The sequence below is a fragment of the Elgaria multicarinata genome, chromosome 1, assembly GCF_023053635.1.
Source record: "Elgaria multicarinata webbii isolate HBS135686 ecotype San Diego chromosome 1, rElgMul1.1.pri, whole genome shotgun sequence".
NCBI lineage: Eukaryota > Metazoa > Chordata > Lepidosauria > Squamata > Anguidae > Elgaria > Elgaria multicarinata.
Window position 1 is genome coordinate 19,812,641 of NC_086171.1, and position 22,654 is coordinate 19,835,294.

Here is a 22,654-nt window from a genome sequence, read left to right on the forward strand (position 1 = left end):
CACCAACATTGTGAGTGCTAAACAAATTTTCAGAATATGCTTTACCAGAATCTCATTGACGTTCTTGAGAAATACTTAGGTTCTGCCTTTCTTCCACAGAACTCAAGAGAGCACACCTAGGTTCTTAAGAATGTATGGATTCTAATTTTTGCATTTGTACCTCAACTTTTGTCTAAGGAGCTGAAGACAGTATTCAAGGTTCTTTTCTCTGCCCCTTTTATCATCACAACAGTCCAGTTAGATAGGCTAGGCTGAAAGAGAGTGACTGGTCCAAGGTCTGCCAGTCACTGGGGATTTAACTGGGTGACTGGGGTTTAACCTGGGTCCTCCCCCCCCAGTCCAACACTAACAAGCTTCCCCCAACATGGTGCCCACCAGAGGTTTTGGACTACAACTCCCATCAACTTCAAACAACATGTCAAGGATAATGGCATTTCCAATCCAAAACATCTGAAGGGCACCATGCTGGGGAAAGCTGCACTATACTGTCTGGGTACTGAGGAGCCTCAGACGTGTTTAACTTGCTGCTTCATCATGGTTCTGACCATATCCTGGGTTCAAATTAAAAATAATAATCAGCAGACTGACGGGCTTTGTGCTGAGTCCATCTATTTTGAAAAGAAGCAGCTCACCGTATCTAATTCGGCTTCCAAGCTGCAGTTCTTAATCTGTGGCAACAGTTCTGTATATTCGCTGGGGTGAGCAGATGCTAGAAAACCTTTCATATCTTCAAGGTTTTCTATCGTTAATAATCCTTCTTCCAGGTCAAAATAATTGGTCAGCAGCAAGATCACCCTGTACGACAAAGTTAAATAAGATTCTTTCTGACAAGGTGTAATGTTTCCAAAGAGCAATTTCTATTACCAAGGGGGAAATGGATTTTAAAAAAATAAAAAATTAGAGCGCACTTCAAAAGGAAGATAAAACTAATTTGCAGATATTGCAGTGCCAGGGCAGACCAGATATTCCTGAAGTTGATTTTAATTACCAGTTTTAAAAGACAGGTACTGTATATTGTAAAGCAATTAACAGCTGCAGAGTGGATCAATGGCTAAGTAGGTGTCCAAATCATCAAAAGTGAACTTGTGAACGTTATGTTTAGAACATCCTTCCCCGACCTGGTGTCTTCTAGAGGTATTGGACTACAACTCCCAGCATTCCTGATTCTGAGAGTTGAAGTCCAATGCCCCTGGAGGGCAGCATGCTGAGGAAGGCTGGTTTAGAAGGAAGTTTCAAAACCATCCTCATGAGCTCTCAACTTGGGCCACTCACACACATTGCATTTGCAATGTGTGAAAGAAGAGGAAACTTTTGCCAGCCTTTTCTGACAGCACTGTTGTTACAACACTGACTCATCAGTGTAAGTGACAGCTCCTCTTCTGAATGGGATCATTCCACAGGAGCTCTTTCATCCCGTGCCAGAAAAGGCTCAAAAATCCAATGGTGTGAACCCATTTGCAAGAAAAGGTTCCACATGGATGTCCATCAGTGATACTTAAAAAATAAATAAATCTTGTAGTTTAAAAACAACAACAACAATGGGATGGAGTTGACTACAATGCATTTTCAGGTGCACAAGAAAAGACGGCATTTGGCTTGGAAGCCACACTTACTTGTTTATGCAGTTTTCATAATTGAAAGTTGCCTTAAAGCCATAAATGGAGAAAGTCACAATGCTGGCAAAGACCGAGGTGGCGCTGTTTATTAAGGAGACGATGATGGCGTGGCGCTCGCAGTTGTTGTTCGGCTCATTGTAACTGGCAAAAGCTATCAAGCTGCCAAAGCCAAGCCCAAGAGAGAAGAAGATCTGAGTCGCCGCGTTAATCCAAGTCTTGGGGTTTGCTAGTTGCTCTAGCTGCAAAGCAGAAAACCATGAGGCCAGATCGATGGTATAGCATTTAAAGACTTACATTCATCGTCTCAATGTGCCTGTAAGGCGGGTCATCACACATTCCCATTTCATGGATTATAGCCATACTATCACTGAAATTAGGCTGCTCCCAGGTGTCTGACCATGGTGGACACGAATCCTCTGTCCCAACTCCTGCCCTGCATGTATCATGCACATCTGATGTTACTATTCAATAATATTTCATATACACCAGCTCCGTAGAGCTTATTGCAATTAAACAAACACTCAATTTACCACTAATCCAACTGTATTTGCCCCTGGCACCAAGGAGATGTTATGGGTCACGTGATCACCATATAAGACCTTCTGTGTCAGCCTTCCCCAGCCTGGTACCCTCCAGATGTTTTGGAATTTGAAACCCATCATCTCCACTCAGCATGGCCAAAGTTCAGGAATGCTGGGAGGTGTATTCCAAAACATCTGGAAGGCACCAGTTTGGGGAAGACAGTTCTGTGTTCACTTATCTTTCAAGAGGATTATGTTACACAGTGTAACACCGGTATAAAGTGGATCTCATATATTTGAGCCATTTAAAAGGGTGAAAATAATTCTGAGATCCTGAAGAGTTTGTGTCAGAGACCAATAAGTAAAAGTGCTAAAATTCATCCAAAGCCCTACAGGTATTGCACTCATCCTACATGTGGTCTTTCCACAAGCAGCTGGTTTGAACAGAATGTGGATGAGATGGACCCTTGGTCTGATCCAGCACGGCTCTTAGGCATATTTTCTATATACGTATGTAGCTCTGGTGTATTCCTTCTTCCTCATCCATATTTGTAGTTCTGCTTTCACAATGAAGTGAATGGAGCAGTCTTTGTGGATGAGAGATCTCCATGGGTACACCAGAGCATCTGCAACTTCAGCTGCAGATAGCTAGATGGCACTGTTGCAAATTATTTAGTCTATGACTGTCTTTGGGTTCAGCTTAGATGATATTCATATCGTACTCCAACTCGTCACTGTTATGAAATTATTTACAAAGGACATGCTTCCGTTTCAATCAGCATTTGCCTAGCCATACGGCAATGGAGATACCTTTGGTGTAAACATATATGTCAGCCCATTTGCAGCTCCATGAAGTGTTAAGCCTCTGATTAAATATATGAGGAGGACTACATAGGGCAACGTAGCTGTCACATACACAACCTGCAAAAGAAAAACAAAGGACAACATTTATTAGATGTTGGGCAACACACTTAAATTTGAAACAGTATCTGTTTTTTAAAAATTCCAAGGAAATTCTCTGTTTTGAGGGTGGTTTTTAATTTTTGGTGAATCTGTGTGTCTATACTCAAATTTTGGTGACAGCTTTCAGACAATAAAAGAAAAGCCTCAAATTTCTGCTCTTGAACTTTCAGTATTGATTGGAAAGAACAGGTATGCAGTTTGCAGGTGCTTCAGGATTCTTCATTGCCATTAGAAGCCCAAGTGATTTCTGTCACACAGAGCGCCTTTTACCAACTTTGGTTTGTATGTCAACTGTGTCCATTCCTGGGTAGGGATAGCTTAACCACTGTGATCCATCCATTGGTAACCTCAAGTCTGGACTACTGTATTGCTCTCTATGTGGAGCTGCCCTTGGGGCTGGTTTGGAAGAATGCTGCCGGGACGCTGTTGAGTGAATTGCCTTGCTATTAGCACCTCACTCCTGTGCTGAAAGAAATGCACTGGCTACTAGTCTGCTATCGAGGTATTATTAATAATAAATAAAGTCCAAAGCAACTTGGCATCAGGTTACCTGAAATATCATCTCCCCCTATGTAGACCCACGGAGGCCTTGCTGTCTATGCTACATCCCGCTGAGACCCATCTGGCAGTAACATGCCTTCTCTGTGGTGGCACCTTGCCTCTGGAATGACCTCCCCTGTCCAATATGTCCAGGACCAACTATCATGTGCTTTGATAATCATTAAAAATGTATTTGTTTCCCTTGGCTTTTCCCAAACGTCAACTTACCTAAGGGCATAAGCCTCCTTTCAGAGGCTTCCGGGTATTCAGTGCACTGTCAGGCTGCTACCAGCAGGACGGGAGGAGCGAGGGAGGCAATTTTCACTTCAGTCCTCCTTTTACATTTTTCCCACTAGATGGGGCCTCTGAGCCTGCCTAGTGGGGTTGCATTGACGGGGGCAGGCCCAGGGCTGGAGAGGTCACAAGATACAATGTATCCCGGCCTGCCCTCCTTCTCCAGCCCACCCACTGGCATGTCCCCTTTTCCTCATAACACTGACCTTGGAAGAGGAGCTGCCCTGAAGCTTTCTGCAGTGGCTGGGAAGCGAGCAGGGTGGGTGGGTGAAGAGCCAAGTGGGGATTTCCATTTCCGGGAGCAAAGCTCCATTTATGACCTCAAAGGTGAAAATCCCCAGCACCCTTTGGACCCGTAGACGGTGTCAGGTGGTCATACGATTACACCTTAAATGCTAAGGTCCTGCAACTCCCAGCATTCCTCAGCCAGCTATACTGTGTCCTGTTTTGTAATATGCTGTGAACCACTTTGAGCTTTTAAAATGGGGAGCAATAAACACATCAATAAAATATTTTAAGCTCTATCTCTTCATAAGGGAGATGAATGAATGTATTCCTGACACTGATAGAAGGGGTGATTTGTTAGGTGCTCTGATATTCTAGATGTCATTGAAATGAAATTTGGGGGAGAAATTAAAGCACATTTCAAATTTGCACATGGAAACTGCTAATTTCAAAAGTTATATTTTACTTTTGGAAAATGTATCAGATGTTGAATTTATGATCAATTCCATGTCAGCTCTGCTCACCGCAGTCCAGAGATCCGGGTGTCAGACTTCCCTTTTCATTTTAAAGGAGGAAACATGTCAAACACATCCAATCCTTCGCATACATTTAGAAGAATCCTCAGTTAAAATGAAGGAGGGGTTCATTTGAATGGAGAAACTCCATTCACATAGTTCTCTCTCCGATAAACAGTTCCTAGAATAGAGTGTTTGTGTGTTTTTACCTAAACAACAGAACAGTGTTCTTTCTGTTAAGGAGAATTAAACTCAAACCGGTTTTAAAAGCTTTTCAAGTTGTTTCCATTCCTCTCCCCAGCCCTGTGCCTCACTTCATATTTGTTAAAGCTGATTTCCTCAAGCCCTGCACCAGTCAACTTCTTACCACGGCTGGCGTCAAGGGCAGGCCCACCACCCAGCAGGGCGCACAACCCAGCAGAGGCCTACTGACAAGAGCCTTCTGGTGTTGCTCCTCCTTTTCACCATGGCAACCGGTTCACCTCCCTTTCGCTCTGGCTCCAGAAAATGTGGGGGTGAGGAGGAGGAGGAGGAGCAGATGACACCGGCTGCTTGCTCACTGGCTCTCGGTCTGTCTGTCAAGCAAGCAAGCAGTAGCAATGATGAGAAAAGAGGATGAGGAGTGACAGCCGCTGATGACTATGGTTGTGAGATGGTAGAGTCACTGAGGGAGGGGGCCCTTTATTTATTTATTTATTTATTTATTTCCTGCCTTTTTTCTTCCAAGGAACCCAAGGCGGCATACATAATCCTCCTCCTCTCCATGTTATCCTCACAACAACAACCCTGTGAGAGTCTGTGACTGGCCCAAAGTCACCCAATGGGTTTCCATGGCCGAGTGGGGACTAGAACCAGGATCTCCCGACTCCCAGTGCAACACACTAGCCACTACACCATACCGGCTAAGGTGTTGGACTTGCTCCTTAGGCAAGGTATCTTACCTAAGGAGCCTCCGAAACCTGGAGTCAGCGCTGCTTCTTACCTTGCCTGTGTATTCTGTTCCTCTTAGAATACACAGATAGACTACCAGCCAAGCCAAGATGAGACAGGCTGCTTGCTCCCATTGGATGCTCCCACTCTCCTCAATGGACGGAGAAATATTGAGGGTCTTCCTGTACCAAAAGTACTGAGTCGATGTTGCCTTCTCACACTCTTCCACATAGTTGGTGTGGTTAATATTCAGTGGACAGTTTGCCCATGGCAAAGGATCCTTTGGAGGTGAAACAGACAGGAAGTACATTGATTTTCCGAAGTACCGTGACTCACATTCAAAATGGGGGAGACATCACACATTTCTACAGAAGACTTTTATCCCCACGCATTTACTGGGGTTTCTGCTTCCACATTCTTTGCAGGATTAAGATCAGCTCCTTTATATGTGTTTTCCAGGATTTTTCTTTCCACTAGATGTGGTGTAATGGAATTGCACAATCACACACTAAATATAACACCATTCAGAAAGCCATACACTTCCCTCGATCTAAAAACAACAACAACCCATGATAATGGTTGCAAAGCACAGGAGAGGCCCTGGAAGAGGATGACATTACGAAAAGGACCCACAAATACTGTGGGTGTGCACTGTGCAATCATGAGCACACAATAAAAGTCTCAGGTAAAAAGGTTCATTTTTCAGTGGTCCACATCCATATGTGATGACTTGAAGAGGGGTGCGTGTTAAGCCACAAATCCTTCCCTGCTCATTGAGCAATCTTCCTGTAATGCAATATTCCACTCTAAAGGAGCTTTCCAGATGGAGGACCCTAGCATTGGGTGCTTCTAGAGGAGGCTTTTAGCGCACCATCACCTTGCCTCATTCACAAAATTTTACCGGGGCTCCAGACAACATCTTTTACTCATATCCCTCCCATGTTTTCCCACTGCTTCTTCTGTCTTTTTTCTTACTGTAGAGAATCCATTAAGGGAAAGGGGGGGATGAGGATTGGTGCACAACAAGGCCTTCTGATAATTAATGCTAGGACCCCCCATCTCCAAGCACCCTCGGTGTAGCCCTTCTGTCTTTTCCACACTAACAGATTCTTTATGGAAAGAAAAAAAGGATGGAAGAAGCACTGGGGAAATACGGGAAGGTTATGAGCAGAAGGTGATGTCAGCTAGACCAGGGATGGAAAGAAAGTTCAGGTCTTTTGTACTTCAATTCCCAACCAGTGGTGAATTTTGAAGCCTGGGCGCTCATCATGACAGTCCCCAGAACTACACACCCCAAGAGGAGTCCAGAATTTCACACAGCTGTGTTGATCCATATCAACAACCCAGGCCAGGGCTTGTCTATACTCCCTATATACCCTGTCGTGGCTGCGCAGTTGCACCCTGTTGTTTAAATGATGCAGCCGTCAATTTGCAGCCACACTGGGCTTTTTCCTGCAAAACTGTGCTTTTCTTAAATGTTGTTTTACCACAACTTTTTCAATTGCTCCGATGTCACCACATTGTTTCTTTGCCTGTCAGTCGTGGCTTTGGTTCGGATCAAAAAAGTGGGCATTTCTAGGGGCAGGTCCCATTACAGGGTAAATGTAGGAATGCAGGGCGGGAGGAAGGGGGTGGGCTTGACAAGCCTAGGAATGGTCACTGTGGCAATGTTAAACTCCAAGGAATGAAAGTAAGGGCAGTTAAGATACATAATGCAGAAATGAAATGAACTGTATCAGGCTTTCAAACTTGCGCAGAATTGCCAGGGGAAAAGGTGTTTTCTGTGTTTTCTGGTATTTGCCCCCTATTCCCGCTGTCTGACATCAAAGTTGTGTATTTTCCAGCCCGCAAGCCCACGCTCACTCCTGCCATGTAACTTTATTGATTCCACTTTGCAGCAGTGATGCTGCAGGGAGTTGGGAGAATCAGCTAGCAAAGTGGCATTATGGAGATGCCCCCATGGTCCTAACAGTTATCTCCATCCAGAGCAGGTCTTTTGTATAGCTTATAGGTTTCATCATCATCATCATCATCATCATCATCATCATCATCATCATATTTATTACCTGCCTCTCCCTCTGGATCGAGGCGGGGAACAACACAGAATACAAAACACAATACAATTGCCCATTCAAGACCAAGCCAGCACCAAAATACTTTGTTTTAAAGCAGACTACTCCTCTGTCCGGTTGTTGTTTTCCTGTGCAATTTCCAAATGCTGAACCTAGTTCTCTTATGAGTGAAATGATACTAACTCTGGGGTTGTTTTCCTCCTCTCCTTGATTGCTCAACATCTTTTTTCTTCTAAACACAATGGGCATAATCCAAAATTATCGTGCATCTGAGAATTGAGTAGGAAGATATGTCTCCCTCCCCTCGCACCCAGCTTCTCCTGGAATCTGCAGGAGGTCACAGATAGATTTTCTGAAGGTGTTAATCGCAGACTCACTCCTAGAGGGAAGGGAAGGGGATAACTGTGTGCACTGCATCACTTTAAAGCATAATTTGACCTACCTGGAATGAATGGAAGAGGTACCAGAATGCCCAGGCATTGATAACGTTGTAGTACATAGAGAGGAAAAATGAAACGATAACACTGGCAACTCCTGAAAATAAAAACAAGGAGGGTTATGTCAAAGGGCATCAGCTGGTGACTGTATCTCCCTTTGGAATGAGTTGATCAATTAACTTCTGGGGAGCCTCCTCCCACACTGACCTCCCTATCTCCTCAGATGAACAGTTCCACCTAGACTCAAGGTAGAACTTGCAGTGTGTAGAGCAGGGCTTTTTTACAATTGCAGCTCCCTGTCTTCCCTTTATTGACAGTGTTCAAAGTGTGAGTGTCATTGCTTATGTAGCCAAAATGGCACCCACCCATGCACAAAAGAAAGGTATCAGCAGGCTTGGGGAAACGCTAAGGTTTGCAGAAGTTGAAAAAAATATTTAGGAAAAAACCTAAGAGGGCGGGGACCCAAACAACAGCGCAATGAACAGTGTGTGCTTAATGCATATGGAATTTCTGGATGACTGGTGGGGTGGGGGGGACGGAAAACCTGACAGTGAGTGGGACAGATTACATTGGTTGGAATCCTAAACAGGGACCCCATTCTTCACTGCAACATTTTGTTGCATGTCCCACTTGTGAAACGTATTAGACGCTGAAGTACTTCAGGCTCCAGCCCTGTCTACTTTTTGCCAACAAGCCAAATCATTTCTGTGAAATTGTACTGCTACTAGATGGATGACCTGAGATTGATTTTAAAGGCTGGTTTTAAGTGTTGTTTTGTTTAGTTTTCAGCCGTGATGCGACGTTTTCTGTTGCTTCAGGCATTTTATAAAGAGGTGACTCATAAGCTTATAAATAGAAAATAACTCACACCATCATTTCTGAGAAGCCGCTCCATATAACTCAGCAGATAGGCCCAGGGCCAACCAAGTGAGACTTCCACACTGAATAAGTTTTAGGGAATGATAAGGAGTCAAGTCTAGACAGAGAATAGCCATGCTTACTATACAGCAGGCATTTTAAGAGCTGTGTTAGCACAAAGGGCCAGTTTAATGCAGGGAAGAGTGTTAGGTTTGGACCAGGGCAAGGCTCTGAATAAGGAGGCAAATCCTAGTTCAAGCATGATTCCATTCCAGGGTTTCTCTTCTCCTTTTTGAACTGAACTCCTCACTGGTCCCTCGTCATCCATCCCATCTATGGGTTTGAACGGGATCACCTTCATCTCCCCAACCTGTGTCATACTATTGTAGTTTATTCCCACCCCAGCCTAGAACATGAACCTAGGGTGGCCACTTACATATCCTACAAAAAGATTTAGGCAACAGATTTGCATAAAATTCACACATGGTAATTTGTCAAACCAATTACAATAATTTAAATGGAAATACATCTCACCAAAGTGGGGAAGACTGACCAGGTGACCTGTGTACCTGCTCAGCCTGTGGTCCATGCGTTGATTATTGATGAGCAACTTCAAAGCCTCCTGAGCCCTCCCCTTCTCTTTAAACAACCCTTGAGATACAGGACACCTTTGAACAGATGGCTATCCTCTGACAGCCCTTTAAATAGAAGCATGTGCTCTGTAAAGTAGGACACATGGACACCCTAGTGTAATCACGCTGCTTCTCCCACACACAACAGGAGAGAGCAGCAACTGGACCTTTTTTGGGGGGGGGGTTTGTGGCGCACGTAAGGTCAGAAGGCGCGAGAGAGGCAGACAACGTCATGTGAGGGACCTCATAGAAATCCGTGAGTGCCCAGTAACGAGTGTGCAATAAAACGCTCATCGGATGGAGTTCTAAAGGTCTTCCAATAGCTATGTGAAATAAGAATAATTTTACAGGGGGATAGGAAAAATAGGTGCATAGATCAACAAGAACGCACCAACCCCGCAGAGGTAAGGACTTATTGCTCTCCATGCTCCGATGCTGCCTTGACGCATGCGCTGTCCCACTGCCAACTCCAGAAATAATAATGGCATCCCTTCCACAATTAACATGATTAAATATGGGATTAGGAATCCGCCTGCAAGAGAAAGAAAAGCATTTATTTAGCAATATAGTCGGTTTAGAAATTAGTTCACTTTTGATAGTGGATGTAAACTATACGGCAGTCTTAAGCAATCTTAAGTGGGCAGTAGGGAGTGATGAGGTGGATCATCTACTGCTTCCAAAGCCCTGACCAAGATTCATGCTGGCCCAGGCAGGGAGAGCATGCCTTTCCCCCCTGTTGCTGGCATTTAAAATTTTTGGCCCTCCTATTAGAACATAAGAAGACCCCTGCTAGATCAGACCAGAGGTACATCTAGTCCAGAATTCTGTTGACACAGTGGCCAACCAGATGCCTGTGAGAAACCCACAAAAAGAACATTAGTGCAACAGCACATTCGCACCCACACCCACTCATGCTCCCCAGCAACTGGTGTACATAGCCATACCATCAGGACTAGTAGCCATCAGCACTAGTAGCCATTGATAGCCTGGGTTCCCATGGGAGGGGAAATACCTACACCAGTTTGAGGTTGGTATAGCAGGGGGCCTGATGCTGTGTGACTTCACCTCCAGCTCCATTTGCTGATCTCTTTCCCAATTCTACATAGACGCTCACTAGGGATGCTTCCAGATGGGGCTTTTATTGTGCACTCACCCTGCCTTATTCTCAGGATTTTATAGGAGGCCCAGTCATCATTCTCCCCCATTGCAACCTTCCTACATTTTCCTTCCACTTCAGCCTTTTTCCTTAAAGAGAAAATCTGTGAAAGAATGAAAGATAGAATAGCTGTGCAATGCCTTTTTACTGGCAAATCTATGTCTTTTGTCCTCTGTTTCGGTGATACATTTCCTCTTTTTTGATGATGTGCAAGTGACCATCCCTATGCCCAACTGGAAGCATTCATTGCCTTATATTTGTCCTCTATCAAAAGCACACTCCTTCTCCTGGAGTGTGCCAAATTTGGAATGATCCAGACCTCAAATAGTGCTACTGGTCTTTTAATGTGCTGGCCAGTGCTATCAGATATCAGAACTGTCCATAATCGAAAGCACTGAAACCTTTTTGGGAGCTTGTCTCACAAATATTAGAGTGAATGAAAATCCTTCAGGGGAAACATTTCCTGTAGTCAGTGGTGTAGTGGTAAATTCTAAAGTGCAGGCAATCACCATAACTGTCCCCATAGCCACACCCCCAAGAAGAGTCCAAAAATACAGGCAGCTGTATTGATCCATATCAGCAAACCAGTTCTGGAAGTTTTCGAGCTCCATCACACCTGAACTTTTGCCCTTGTATTATCCCCCTCTGTTTACTTAGTGTTTGAAAGCCTTATGTTTCATTCATCTTCACACCTCTCCTCGGAATCGCTGTTTCCCCCCACCCCGCAGATCTCATTTGTACCTCCCCTTACAATCTATTGGTTGTTTGCAGGGACACTTTTCCCTGGCACGCTCCCTCCCTTTCAACAGCAATGCTGCCCACCCTCAGAACATTGGATTGAGTACGATGGGATAAAAATACACGTAGAGGACCGAGCGCATTGCTGGAAAAACTGTTCCTTCCCTGCACTTGGAAACCTCGCAAAGAGGGGGGAGGAAGAGGCGAGATCAGGGCAGATGACATGGACGGCATCATCTGAGTTCTTTGTATGCAACTCACCGTGACAGCGGGCTATAACGCTGGTGTGATGGAGCTCTTCAGCGCCACCAGGAGCAGGTCTTTGCTAATGGATTTTAATGGCCTATTCAGGACCAAGCCATCCTAAAACTTTGCATTACAACTGGGACAAGATACTGTTGCTAGGAAAAATACCTTCCCCACCCCATCCAGTCAGGGCCCAGCTTCAGCATCACAGTGGGCCTTGTAGGTTATAGCCAGGATTTGATTAGGATAGTCTGGAAGGGTTTGGGCCTGTTCAGCCTGTGAAATGTTCAGAATGTGTGTGAACTTCTCTCAGTCTATCAGTGTTCTCAGAGCAAAGCGGGTGGGTGGGTGGGTGAGTCACTCTATTCCCCACGTCCACCTGCTGAGTCTGCCTTGACAAAGAGGGAGGGTGGAAGCTCTCTGCGAGAACCTGACAAAGTGAGGTGGGTTTTGCAGAAGGGTCACGACACAGGCCTCACACACCAGGCCTTGTCACACACAAACCCTCCTCAAGCCAAGCGCCACCACTTGAACAACCTGAGGGTAGGGTAAAACACAATCTTTCCTTCATATGAGAGGGTAAAGGCTAGAATCTGAAAAGGTTTTACTGTGTATGTAATAAGCTGAAGGTTATATATAAGGTGTTTACGATAGTAACTGTAGCGCAGGTGATAAAGCCAAGCAGACACGTGGTTTGAGGTAACAAAACAAAATGTTTATTTTTCTTTAACAGATCTTAGTTACTTCAAATTCAAGTTAACCTGCTTAATCTACTAGTTTTAATAAAATCAGTAATCTTAAGTCTCTTAAAATCTTATCTCCTTTCACTCTCCACACCACTGACAATCCTAACTGACACCCCCACTCCCAACCAACCCCACCCCAAGCTCTAGACTCCCTCATTTATACTCTTCCCCACCTTCACAGCATCATCAGCCACACCCACTCAGTCCAACATTCTGCACTCACTAGATATACAAAGGCAGACACACCTAAGGGCACAGAACTGTGGGGTAATGCCACAGTCACCCAGATTGCATCGCTGGAGGGCTGAGCAGAGATGCCCTGTTTGGACAGGGGCATTGATGAAAGGCCAAAAGCCCTTGGCCCAGAGGAGGTATCTTACACTTTGGATGAAGTCCCTCTGCATGTGGATTTGTTTGGGCCTTTGCTAGAACTCTTGCCTTTGATTGCCTCAAAAGGATGACCTCAAGAATCATTCTAGTTCCTTGTGCTGTTTGTGGAGAATTATGTCTTTGATCGCCTGGGAAGGCTGATCCCAGGAATCATTCAGGTTACTGAGTCTTGTCCTTGATTGCCTGGGAAGGATAACTCTTTCCCCTGTAGTTTGTGCCTCAGAGCTTTCAGTGGGGAAACCTGTTGTGTGGATCTCTTTCAAGGTTGTAATTTTCACTGTCCTGCAATTACATCGGGCCTATAGCTACTGTCCAAACTGCTTCCATCCACACATTCAAAGAAATTGCATTGCTGTTCTGCACTTTCCTTCCTTAATGGAGTTTCCACATTAGGCAAAAAATCAAGAGAATCGCTCGGGAAACATGGGTGATTACAAATAGATGATGACATCATTATTATTATTATTATTATTATTATTATTATTATTAATTTATTTATATAGCACTAACAATGTACTTCTGGTCCCCACATGAAATGTGAGTGAATGAGCCATGCTGATTTCTCAATAAATGTTCATCTGAAAGAACCCAAGATCTATTAAGGAGGGAAAGATGGAATAGCTGCATGATTATGCTCTGATAACCTCTCGTTTGGATTACTGCAATGCGTTATACGTGGGGCTGCCTTTGAAAACGGACAGGAAGCTTCAGCTGGTACAAAACAGGGCAGCCCGTTTACTAACAGGGTCTGGCTGGCGAGATCACATTACGCCAGTCCTTTTACAACTTCATTGGCTGCCAGTCCAGGTCCAGGCCCGATTCAAAGTGCTGGTATTGACATTTAAAGCCCTAAACGGTTTGGGGCCAGGTTATTTGAAGGAATGCCTCCTCCCATATGTACCTGCCCGGACCTTAAGATCATCTACAGGGGCCCTTCTCCGTGAGCTCCTGCCAAAGGAAGTGAGGCAGGTGGCTACTAGGAGGAGGGCTTTCTCCGCTGTGGCACCCCGGTTGTGGAATGAGCTCCCCAGAGAGGTCCGCCTGGCGCCTACACTGTACTCCTTTCATTGCCAGCTGAAGACCTTTTTATTCTCTCAGTATTTTAACACTTAATTTTAACTTAAATTTAAATTTTACTGTTTTAACTCTGTATTTTAATTTTATATCAATTTTGCTGTGTGGTTTTTATCCTGGTTGTGCTTTTTATACTGTATTTTGTATTTGTGCTTTTAACCTGTTGGTTGTTTTATTATGGTTTTAATTTTTGTGAACCGCCCAGAGAGCTTTGGCTATTGGGCGGTATAAAAATGTAATAAATAAATAATAAATAAATAAATATTATTTTTATTGTCCGTGCTTGGAACTGCCAGTCTAGAACCATTCGAAGTGGGAGTTGGGGTATATTTAACATGTAGGATACTATTTAAAAGGAGTCCTTGCACTGAATGTATAATGTTCCCCCAGGTTTTCAGATCCCAAGTGCTTATATAAGTTACAGTGCAGTACATTGTGCCCATCTCATTGAGTTCAATGGAGCTTACTCTCAGGTAAGTGGGTACAGGTTTGCAGCCTAAATTGTGCAAGTTTATCAAAGGATTGTATTCCTCTTCCCTCTCTGTTTTTCCTTTTATACATTGGGTTGGAGCCACAGTCATCCTTAGAGTAGTCTAAAGTAAGTCCCATTGATTTCAATGGATCTACTCTAAGTATGTAAGTCTGGATCCAATCCAATGTCTATTAGAATGTAAGCCTATTGACAAGGACTGTTTGAGTTGGCAATACTAGAATCATTTTCTGTAAATAATTTTGTACTCTAGATGTGATTAAGGAGAGTCTTTCACACAGTTCAGACTCAGTGACTGTTAAAGGATAACTAATTGCTGTAAAAAGCATTAAAATATAACCAAGGGAAGAGAGAGAAGAGCAAGGATGTGTGGCACTTTGAAGTCAATACAGATACTTTGGAAGTTTAGACTTACTGAAATCAGTTGAACTTCCTTGTGAGCAAATATAATTAGGAATGAGCTGCAGGTGATTATTTTGTAGGCAAGAGCTGATTTAAGATGGCAAATTCTACCCTAAACCCCCCAAAAAGGAAATCTCCCCAAAGGATAGGCGAGATCTCCAACTCAGGTTTGTCTCAAGACATTTTGCTGCCTGAGGTGAAGGACAAGATGGAGCCTTCTCCATATTCCTCACATGAAAGCTTACCAGGGACCTGTTTTCATGGTGCCACTTTGCTGCTGCTTCCCCCTCAAATCCCGGGTATCGCTGCTGCAGGGCGAGGGCAGGAAATCCCCATGCCAGGAGGGAATGTGGGGTTTTCTGGCAGTTATCCAAGTACTAGAGCCCATTCCTGCTCTTTTCCCCAGCTTCAAGCAACCAATCACTAGTCGCCATCCACCCAACCATGAAGCTGAATGACCTTGAGTAAGTCGCTCGCTCTCATCCTAGCCTACCTCACAAGGTTACTATGAAGGTAAAATGAAGGAGACTAGAGACCATGTGTACATCCCTGAACTCCTTGGAGGATAAAATGTGGTAATTATTTTTTAAAAATTAAAATGTAATAAATATACTAAACAAATAAATAACTCCCAGGGATGGTGAGAAGAAACCATCTGTTGATTCCTGAACTTATCTCCCTACAAAGCTGTGGAATCAAGCTTTCAAACATTTCTCTTCTTCCTTTGAACCCCCTCCCAAAAACCCCACAGCCCACTCACATCTGAATTCGCTTGCTTTCAATGTGATATAGCAGCAACTTTTTTAAATGGTTTGGTGGTGCTCTCTTTCAGGTACATCTTGTTGTCCAGGAAATCTTTGAGAGGTATTTAGGCACACGTGCAGATTCTTATCTCAGCACCAAGATTTGGAAAACTTCGGCTGTGTGGACTACTGACCCACAAAGGTCCATTGATAAAGTGAAACCTCCCCCATCTGACAAACATCTTACCAAAGGCTGTTTCATCAATGATTGCCTGGTTAGACAAAGAATCTACACAGTCTAATTCTGTTTGGTTGAAATTCCAAAATAGACAGTTTCATTTTCTGAAGACTGGCCTTTTTAGAAGCTGTAAGGGCTGTTTTGCCCAAGGTGAATTTGCTATACTGCTAGCAGTGGTGAGCACAATGTTGCGGTGGGAAAACACACACATATCTATTTTACTGGGGAGGTGTGGTGTCATGAAATCCCAGTAGTTTTAGTGTAGGGTTGCCGGCTTCCATCCTCCCGAGGTCGGTAAAATGAGTACCCAGTTAGCTGGGGGAAAGGTAATAATGCTCTTCATTCTCTTTCTCATCAATGCTACCACTTGCTTGCTTGACAGGCAGAGATCCAGGGAGGAATTAAGCAGCAACATCTGCTCCTTCTTCTGACCACCACCACTGACTCGATCAGAGTGAGAGGCTGGTAAACAAGTAAATTGCAGTGATGAAGAACAGCAACTCCAGGAGTCACTGGTCAGTGGGTCCTGCTGGTACGTGGGCCCTTGGCAGGTGCCCAACCATGCCTGCCTTGACACTGGCCCTGGCTTCCTATGATAATCCGGGGTGCCGTAGGACACTTGACAAGAATAACACTTCAGGAGAACTAGGAGTAGAGTTTCAGCTAACCAAACTAGATTCTTGGAGAAGTCTTCCTTAGACAGGTGGAGTGCCATTGTTTGTGCCCCTTTCTATTTGAATGAATGTATTTGTTTCAGTGTGTGAGACTGTATCACTAGGTAGAACTAAGTGAGACACACAGGAAGTTAGATGGAAGAGGAAGTCAGGGACACAGACTTTGATTGAAGGAATACTCGCCCAATCAGGAGGTGACACAGCAGTCAGTGACTCAGCACTCTCAGGAGTCAGTCAGGGCTGGAGAGAAGTTAGAAGCTATGTTTGTTTGAGGCAATAAAAGTTTTATTTTTATATAATACTGCATTCCTCATTTGCAACAAACCTATCTTTGAAACATGGTGTCAGAAGTCTAACAAGACCCATTTACAACAACAACAAAAAACAGCTTGAGATTTTGGATTATGGAGCGAGGTTTGAAAGCCCCCCCATCACTGGATTTCACTGGGCCTAATCTGGCTCAAGCTTGGCAGAACTGGAAAGAGGAGTTTGAATTGTACCTGGATCTTGCCTTCACAAAAGAGGAAGAAAAGCAAAAGGTAAAGTTATTATATTATCTGATTGGAGAAAAGGGGCGAGAGATATGCAAAACTCTTGGGTTTAGTACAACTTCTACTCTGCAACAGCTAGTAAAAGGGCTGGATGATTACTGCATACCTAAACAAAATGAAACAATGGAACGATATCAATTCTTTATGAGGCAGCAGGGGTCTGAAGAGAGACTGGATGCTTATGTTACTGCACTAAGGACTTTGGCAACAACCTGTAATTTTGGGGCTATCACAGACTCCCTCATCAGAGACAGAATTGTCTGTGGGACCACAGACCAACATCTCCGTGAGAGGCTGTTGCGGGAGCCAGATTTAACACTGACTCATTGTTTGGAGATTGCTAGGGCAGCTGAAGCTACTAAAGAGAGGCTTAGGACATTAGAAGGCACCCATGAGGTGCAGGTGCATGCAGTCCAACACCAGTCAAGTCCGTATAATGAGCAGGGCCGGCAGCCTCAGAGACGACTGCCTAAAATACAGTGTATGTTCTGTGGGAAACAACACGGAAAGAGAAAAGAAAGGTGCCCAGCATATGGACAGAAGTGTAAAGGTTGTGGCAAACCCAACCATTTCCAAAGTCAGTGCAAGAGTGAGAAGAAACCTAATAGGCTGGCTGTGAGAACAATACAGAATGAAAGCGATGAGTCTGAAAACTGTGAGGATGTTTTAAGCCTCACTTTGGGTCCAGTGAATCATGATCTCCACATAGTGGGGAATACAGGGAAGAAGGTAACCTACCACACCACATTGTTTGCCACTATGTTGTTGAACAAACACCCAGTTCATTTCCAACTGGATTGTGGAACCACCTGCAATGTGCTGCCATTAGCTCTAATAGACAAGAAAACAGATCTGGAACCATGTGGCCAATTGCTCATTATGTACAATAGCAGTACCCTGACACCTGTGGGGAAGTGCAGGCTAAAGATTCGCAGTCCAAAGAATAATAGACTCTATCGCTTAGAGTTCATCATCGTGGAAGGGAATGCCCACAGACCACTGCTAGGAAGCAAAGCAGTCCAAGCTATGCAATTGATTCACGTGCAACATAAGAACATCCTGAATGCTGTACAAGCCAGTGAGCAGAACCAGTCCAGGATTTGGACTATGGAGAAAATACTGAAAGATTTTGGGGATGTTTTTGAAGGGGAAGGACATTTGGCAGGGAAATTGAAACTTGAGGTAAATCCTTCAGTAGAACCAGTAAAGATCCCTAAAAGGAGAGTTCCTATGGCACTGGCAGAACCACTGAAGAAGGAACTAGCAAGCCTTCAAAGCAAAGGCATAATTGCTCCAGTAGAGACTAGCACAGAATGGAACAGCAGTTTGGTCATTGTACGGAAACCCTCTGGAAAACTCCGTATTTGTATTGACCCTAAACCTTTAAATAAGGCATTAAAACACAGTCATTATCCCCTGCCAACCATTGATGATGTTCTATGTGACCTATCACGAGCCAAGGTTTTTTCAGTGTTTGATGTGAAAAATGGATTTTGGCACATAGAACTGGATAAGGAATCTAGCTACCTGACCACATTTGCAACCCCTTTTGGCAGATACCGCTGGTTACGAATGCCAATGGGCATCAGCCCTGCCCCAGAAGTGTTTCAACGCAGGTTGAATCAAGAGCTAGAGAACATCCCAGGCCTGAAGATAATTGCAGATGATATCCTAATTGTGGGAGAAGGAGATACGATAATAGAAGCAACAAGAGATCATGGCAAAAAGTTGTGCCATTTTCTGGAGAGGTGCAGAGAGAGGAACATCAAATTGAATCAGGATAAGGCCATATTAAGACTGAAAGAAGTACCTTACATTGGCCACCTGCTGACTGCAGATGGGTTGAAGGTGGACCCTGGAAAAGTTAAGGCAATCCGAGAGATGCCATGACCTGAGGATGTGAAAGGTGTGCAACGATTCTTAGGCATGGTAAACTACCTGGCGAAGTTTTGTAAAGGGTTAACAGCTGACTGTGAGCCACTCAGACAGTTGACACACAAAGAAGTAGAATGGGAATGGTCAGAGAGTCATCAGCAAGCATTTGATAAAATTAAGGATACTATATCCAAGACCCCTGTACTGAAGTACTACAGCCCAGGAGAACAGCTGGTCCTACAATGTGATGCCTCACAAAAGGGGCTTGGAGCGGCCCTTTTACAAAACAACAACCAATTGCTTTTGCCAGTAGAGCACTGTCAGAAACAGAGAGAGGTTATGCACAAATTGAAAAAGAACTGTTAGCTGTCCTTTTTGGGATGGAATGCTTCCACCAGCTCACTTTTGGACAGACAGTACATGTCCAATCGGATCACAAGCCACTGGAAACCATTGTGCGGAAACCATTATTGAGTGCCCCAAAGAGGCTTCAAAGGATGTTGATGAGATTGCAAAAGTATGATGTACAGATCCAATATCATCCAGGCAAGCACCTGGTAATGGCAGACACATTAAGCAGAGCATATCTCTCAGAGCCCAGTGAAGATGGTTCAGTTGAAAAGGACTTAGAGTCAATAAATATGCTGCAATCGACCCATTTCACGGCCACGCCTACAAGCAATACAGGAAGGCACAGAGCAGGATACCAACTTACAGATAGTTAAACGCATTGTCCTGGATGGTTGGCCAGAGACCAAACATCAGCTACCAGTGGAAGCTACACCCTATTTCTCAATGAGAGAGGAGCTCAGTGTGCAAGATGGAATTCTCTTTAGGGCAAACAGAGCTATCATCCCAGAGGCAATGCGCTTGGACATAATGAAAAGGATACACTCCTCACATATGGGAATTGAGAGCTGTCTGAGGAGAGCGAGAGAATGCGTATATTGGCCTGGCATGAATGATCAGCTGAAAACTTACATGGCACAATGTGAGATCTGCAATTCTCTAGGTGACAGACAGCAAAAAGAAACACTCCACCCACATGAGATTCCAAGGAGGCCTTGGGAAAAGGTAGGAGTAGACTTATTCAAGTTGCAAGACAAAGAATACCTCATAACGGTGGACTACTATTCCAATTTCTGGGAGATAGACTCCTTGCTAGATACCCAATCTCGAACAATTATCAGAAAGCTTAAAGGACACTTTGCCCATTATGGAATACCCGATGTTTTATTTTCAGACAATGGCCCTCAGTTTGTGTCTGAAGAATTTAGGGCCTTCAGAGCACAGTGGGAATTTGATCATCAGACATCGTCACCATGCCTGCCTTGACACCGGCCCTGGCTTCCTATGATAATCCGGGGTGCCGTAGGACACTTGACAAGAATAACACTTCAGGAGAACTAGGAGTAGAGTTTCAGCTAACCAAACTAGATTCTTGGAGAAGTCTTCCTTAGACAGGTGGAGTGCCATTGTTTGTGCCCCTTTCTATTTGAATGAATGTATTTGTTTCAGTGTGTGAGACTAAGGCAAGTACCAAGCAAGACATACACATTGGAGCCACAACAGAGTTCCTGGGTAGGAGCCAGTAGGGTTAGCAGAAAGAAGGTAACCCTGTGAACTATGAACCCAATCCTTGCTTACACTGAAATCTTTTCAAAACTCGCTTGCTCCTCCACCACCCCCTTCCCAAGTGAGAATTTTAGTAGTGATACTAGGATAAGAATGAATAGAAACCTGATGAGCAGAAGCCTCCTTCTGGCAGCAAACAGTGTTTACTCCATACAATTGAGGGGCTGCTGGGGTGCACCACTGGATCCGCTCCTGATGTGGCGGCCCTATCTGGCTCCACCTTACTCCAGTTCTGTGTGATGGACTTCTGAAGAGCAGAAGTCTATGTATATAGTGCTACACATGCATAAGTGTCTCCTCTTCAGAGATCCACATTCAATGGCCAGATTTTGTAGGTGGTGCCCTATTTTCCCTTAATCGTGTGGAGCCCTTTTCATATATATAATGCGACTGCAGAAAGAAGTCAACATTTATTACAATTTCTCCTGAAGGATTAGCAGCTGTGTAGCCCTCTCGTAGGATGTATGTCAGGGCTGGGGCCAGGATTATTTATGTCAGGGCGTTAAACCTTTTTCAGCCCGAGGGCCGAATTCCAGTTTGGAGAAGCTCTCAGGGGCCGCATTCATGCTGGGTGGGGCTGAAGGCAAAAAGGGCAGGAGCAAAAATAGCAACGACATCAACATATTTTGGCTTAAAGCTCTTACCACCAGTAACTAAGCCATAGGAGAGGCATGTCAGCCTTTTAGAATGGTGAAAAAATGGCACCTCAAAAGCCTGGAAACCACCCAGCAATAGTTGGTTGGGGGAGAGGGGTGTGGCCAGGGGAAGCGGGTGTGGCCTCCTGGGGAATCCTGGAGGACCGGATTTGATTCCTGGGCGTGAAATTCTGTACTCCTGTATTAAGGAGATGTTGCCAAAAATGACATTTCCATGGCAGCTTCTGTTATTCTCCTTCATAATGTAAAGCAACACAGTTGGATCCAGCTTACACATCCTTGGAGTAGACCCATTGAAATAAAACTCATAAGATGCTGATGTCAGGTATGGGATATGTTTTTCTACATGTCACAGGGGAGGATGCACCCCAAAGCTGCCATTTTCAATGGCATTCCCCTGGCGCATCTAGCTTGTAGACAACCTTCAAGAAAACTTTCCAAGCCCCTGTTTGACTTTGGAATCACCTCTGAGCAACCCACTGACCAAAGCAGATTTTTGTGTGCAGCCTTTTCCAGCTTCCTTTTTAGAGCATGCCAAAATATTTATGTAAATAGCTATTATTTGGCATTTAATCTCCCGCATTAACATTCCTTGATGTGGGGACTGTTCAGCACTGGAAATGAATGCGGTGTGCACAGTAACAGAAGGTGAAGGGAATGCTCAGCCATAATCCGTTTTATTCAGGGAATTATTTTTGCTGCCTCCCGCCTGTGCCTTTATTAACAAGGCCTTTGTTTGGAAGTTAGGTAACTTCCTTGCAAAGGGAGTTCTCGAGAGCCTTAGAGCCTTGATATTGTAGAAATGCCCTTTAATAACAACGCCCCTAACAGTGTGAACAGTTCCCCCTATTTTTGGAGTGTGCCGGGTATGCAAAGGCTTGTAAGTATTTGTGGCAGGCAGCCGCTTGCCATGTGAAATGGGGGCAAAATAGACAAAGCAGCAATCTGATGAAATATACTCTGCCTCTCGGTTTTAGAAGCAGCTGTGAAGCCCACCAACTTAGGTTGGGACTATGGTGCTGGGGGAGAGTTAACCGTCTCCACACTGCAGGGCAAGCATCAGGGACAGGGGGCACCTGCTGAGGCCTACATCCCAGCAGAACTGATGCTGGCTCTGGCTGTTTTTCCTCTTCCTTTTTGTTGTTACTTATTTACCTACCCTCTTAAAGTGCATAAAGAGTGACAAGGGTGAAGAGAAAGAAGAGATGCTGCTCTACCTGCCTCTGGGTGGCTGTGCATATTGGGGCCAGAGGGAGGGGGCAAGCCAATGAGCAGCAGTGGCGAGGGGTCAGGAATTCAGAAAGGGGGTGCCCCATTGAAGGCATCTTGCCCAAGGGCCTGCCAAGCCTTGCCCCGCCCTGTTTTCCAAATACAAATCACCCCCAAAGGTGTTCCTCCACAAGGGAAAGATTATGGGTAGCTTTCCCGAACACGGAA

At 44.5% G+C, this 22,654-nt stretch overlaps 1 protein-coding gene across 4 annotated transcripts in view; it reads right to left on the bottom strand.

Annotated features, from left to right (window-relative positions):
• SLC6A20 (solute carrier family 6 member 20) overlaps window positions 1–22,654 on the bottom strand; it is a 30,218-nt gene that overhangs the window by 3,354 nt on the left and 4,210 nt on the right. The window contains exons 2-8 of one of the 4 annotated variants that reach the window (XM_063124203.1): window positions 9,995–10,135; window positions 8,119–8,210; window positions 5,657–5,884; window positions 2,934–3,058; window positions 1,979–1,997; window positions 1,614–1,855; window positions 633–795 (exon numbers count right to left, since the gene is read on the bottom strand). In XM_063124203.1, the coding sequence (XP_062980273.1) occupies window positions 633–795; window positions 1,614–1,855; window positions 1,979–1,997; window positions 2,934–3,058; window positions 5,657–5,884; window positions 8,119–8,210; window positions 9,995–10,135 (1,010 nt within the window). The remainder of the gene's footprint in view (window positions 1–632; window positions 796–1,613; window positions 1,856–1,978; window positions 1,998–2,933; window positions 3,059–5,656; window positions 5,885–8,118; window positions 8,211–9,994; window positions 10,136–22,654) is intronic. The other 3 variants (XM_063124230.1, XM_063124221.1, XM_063124212.1) reach the window with 3 other exon arrangements.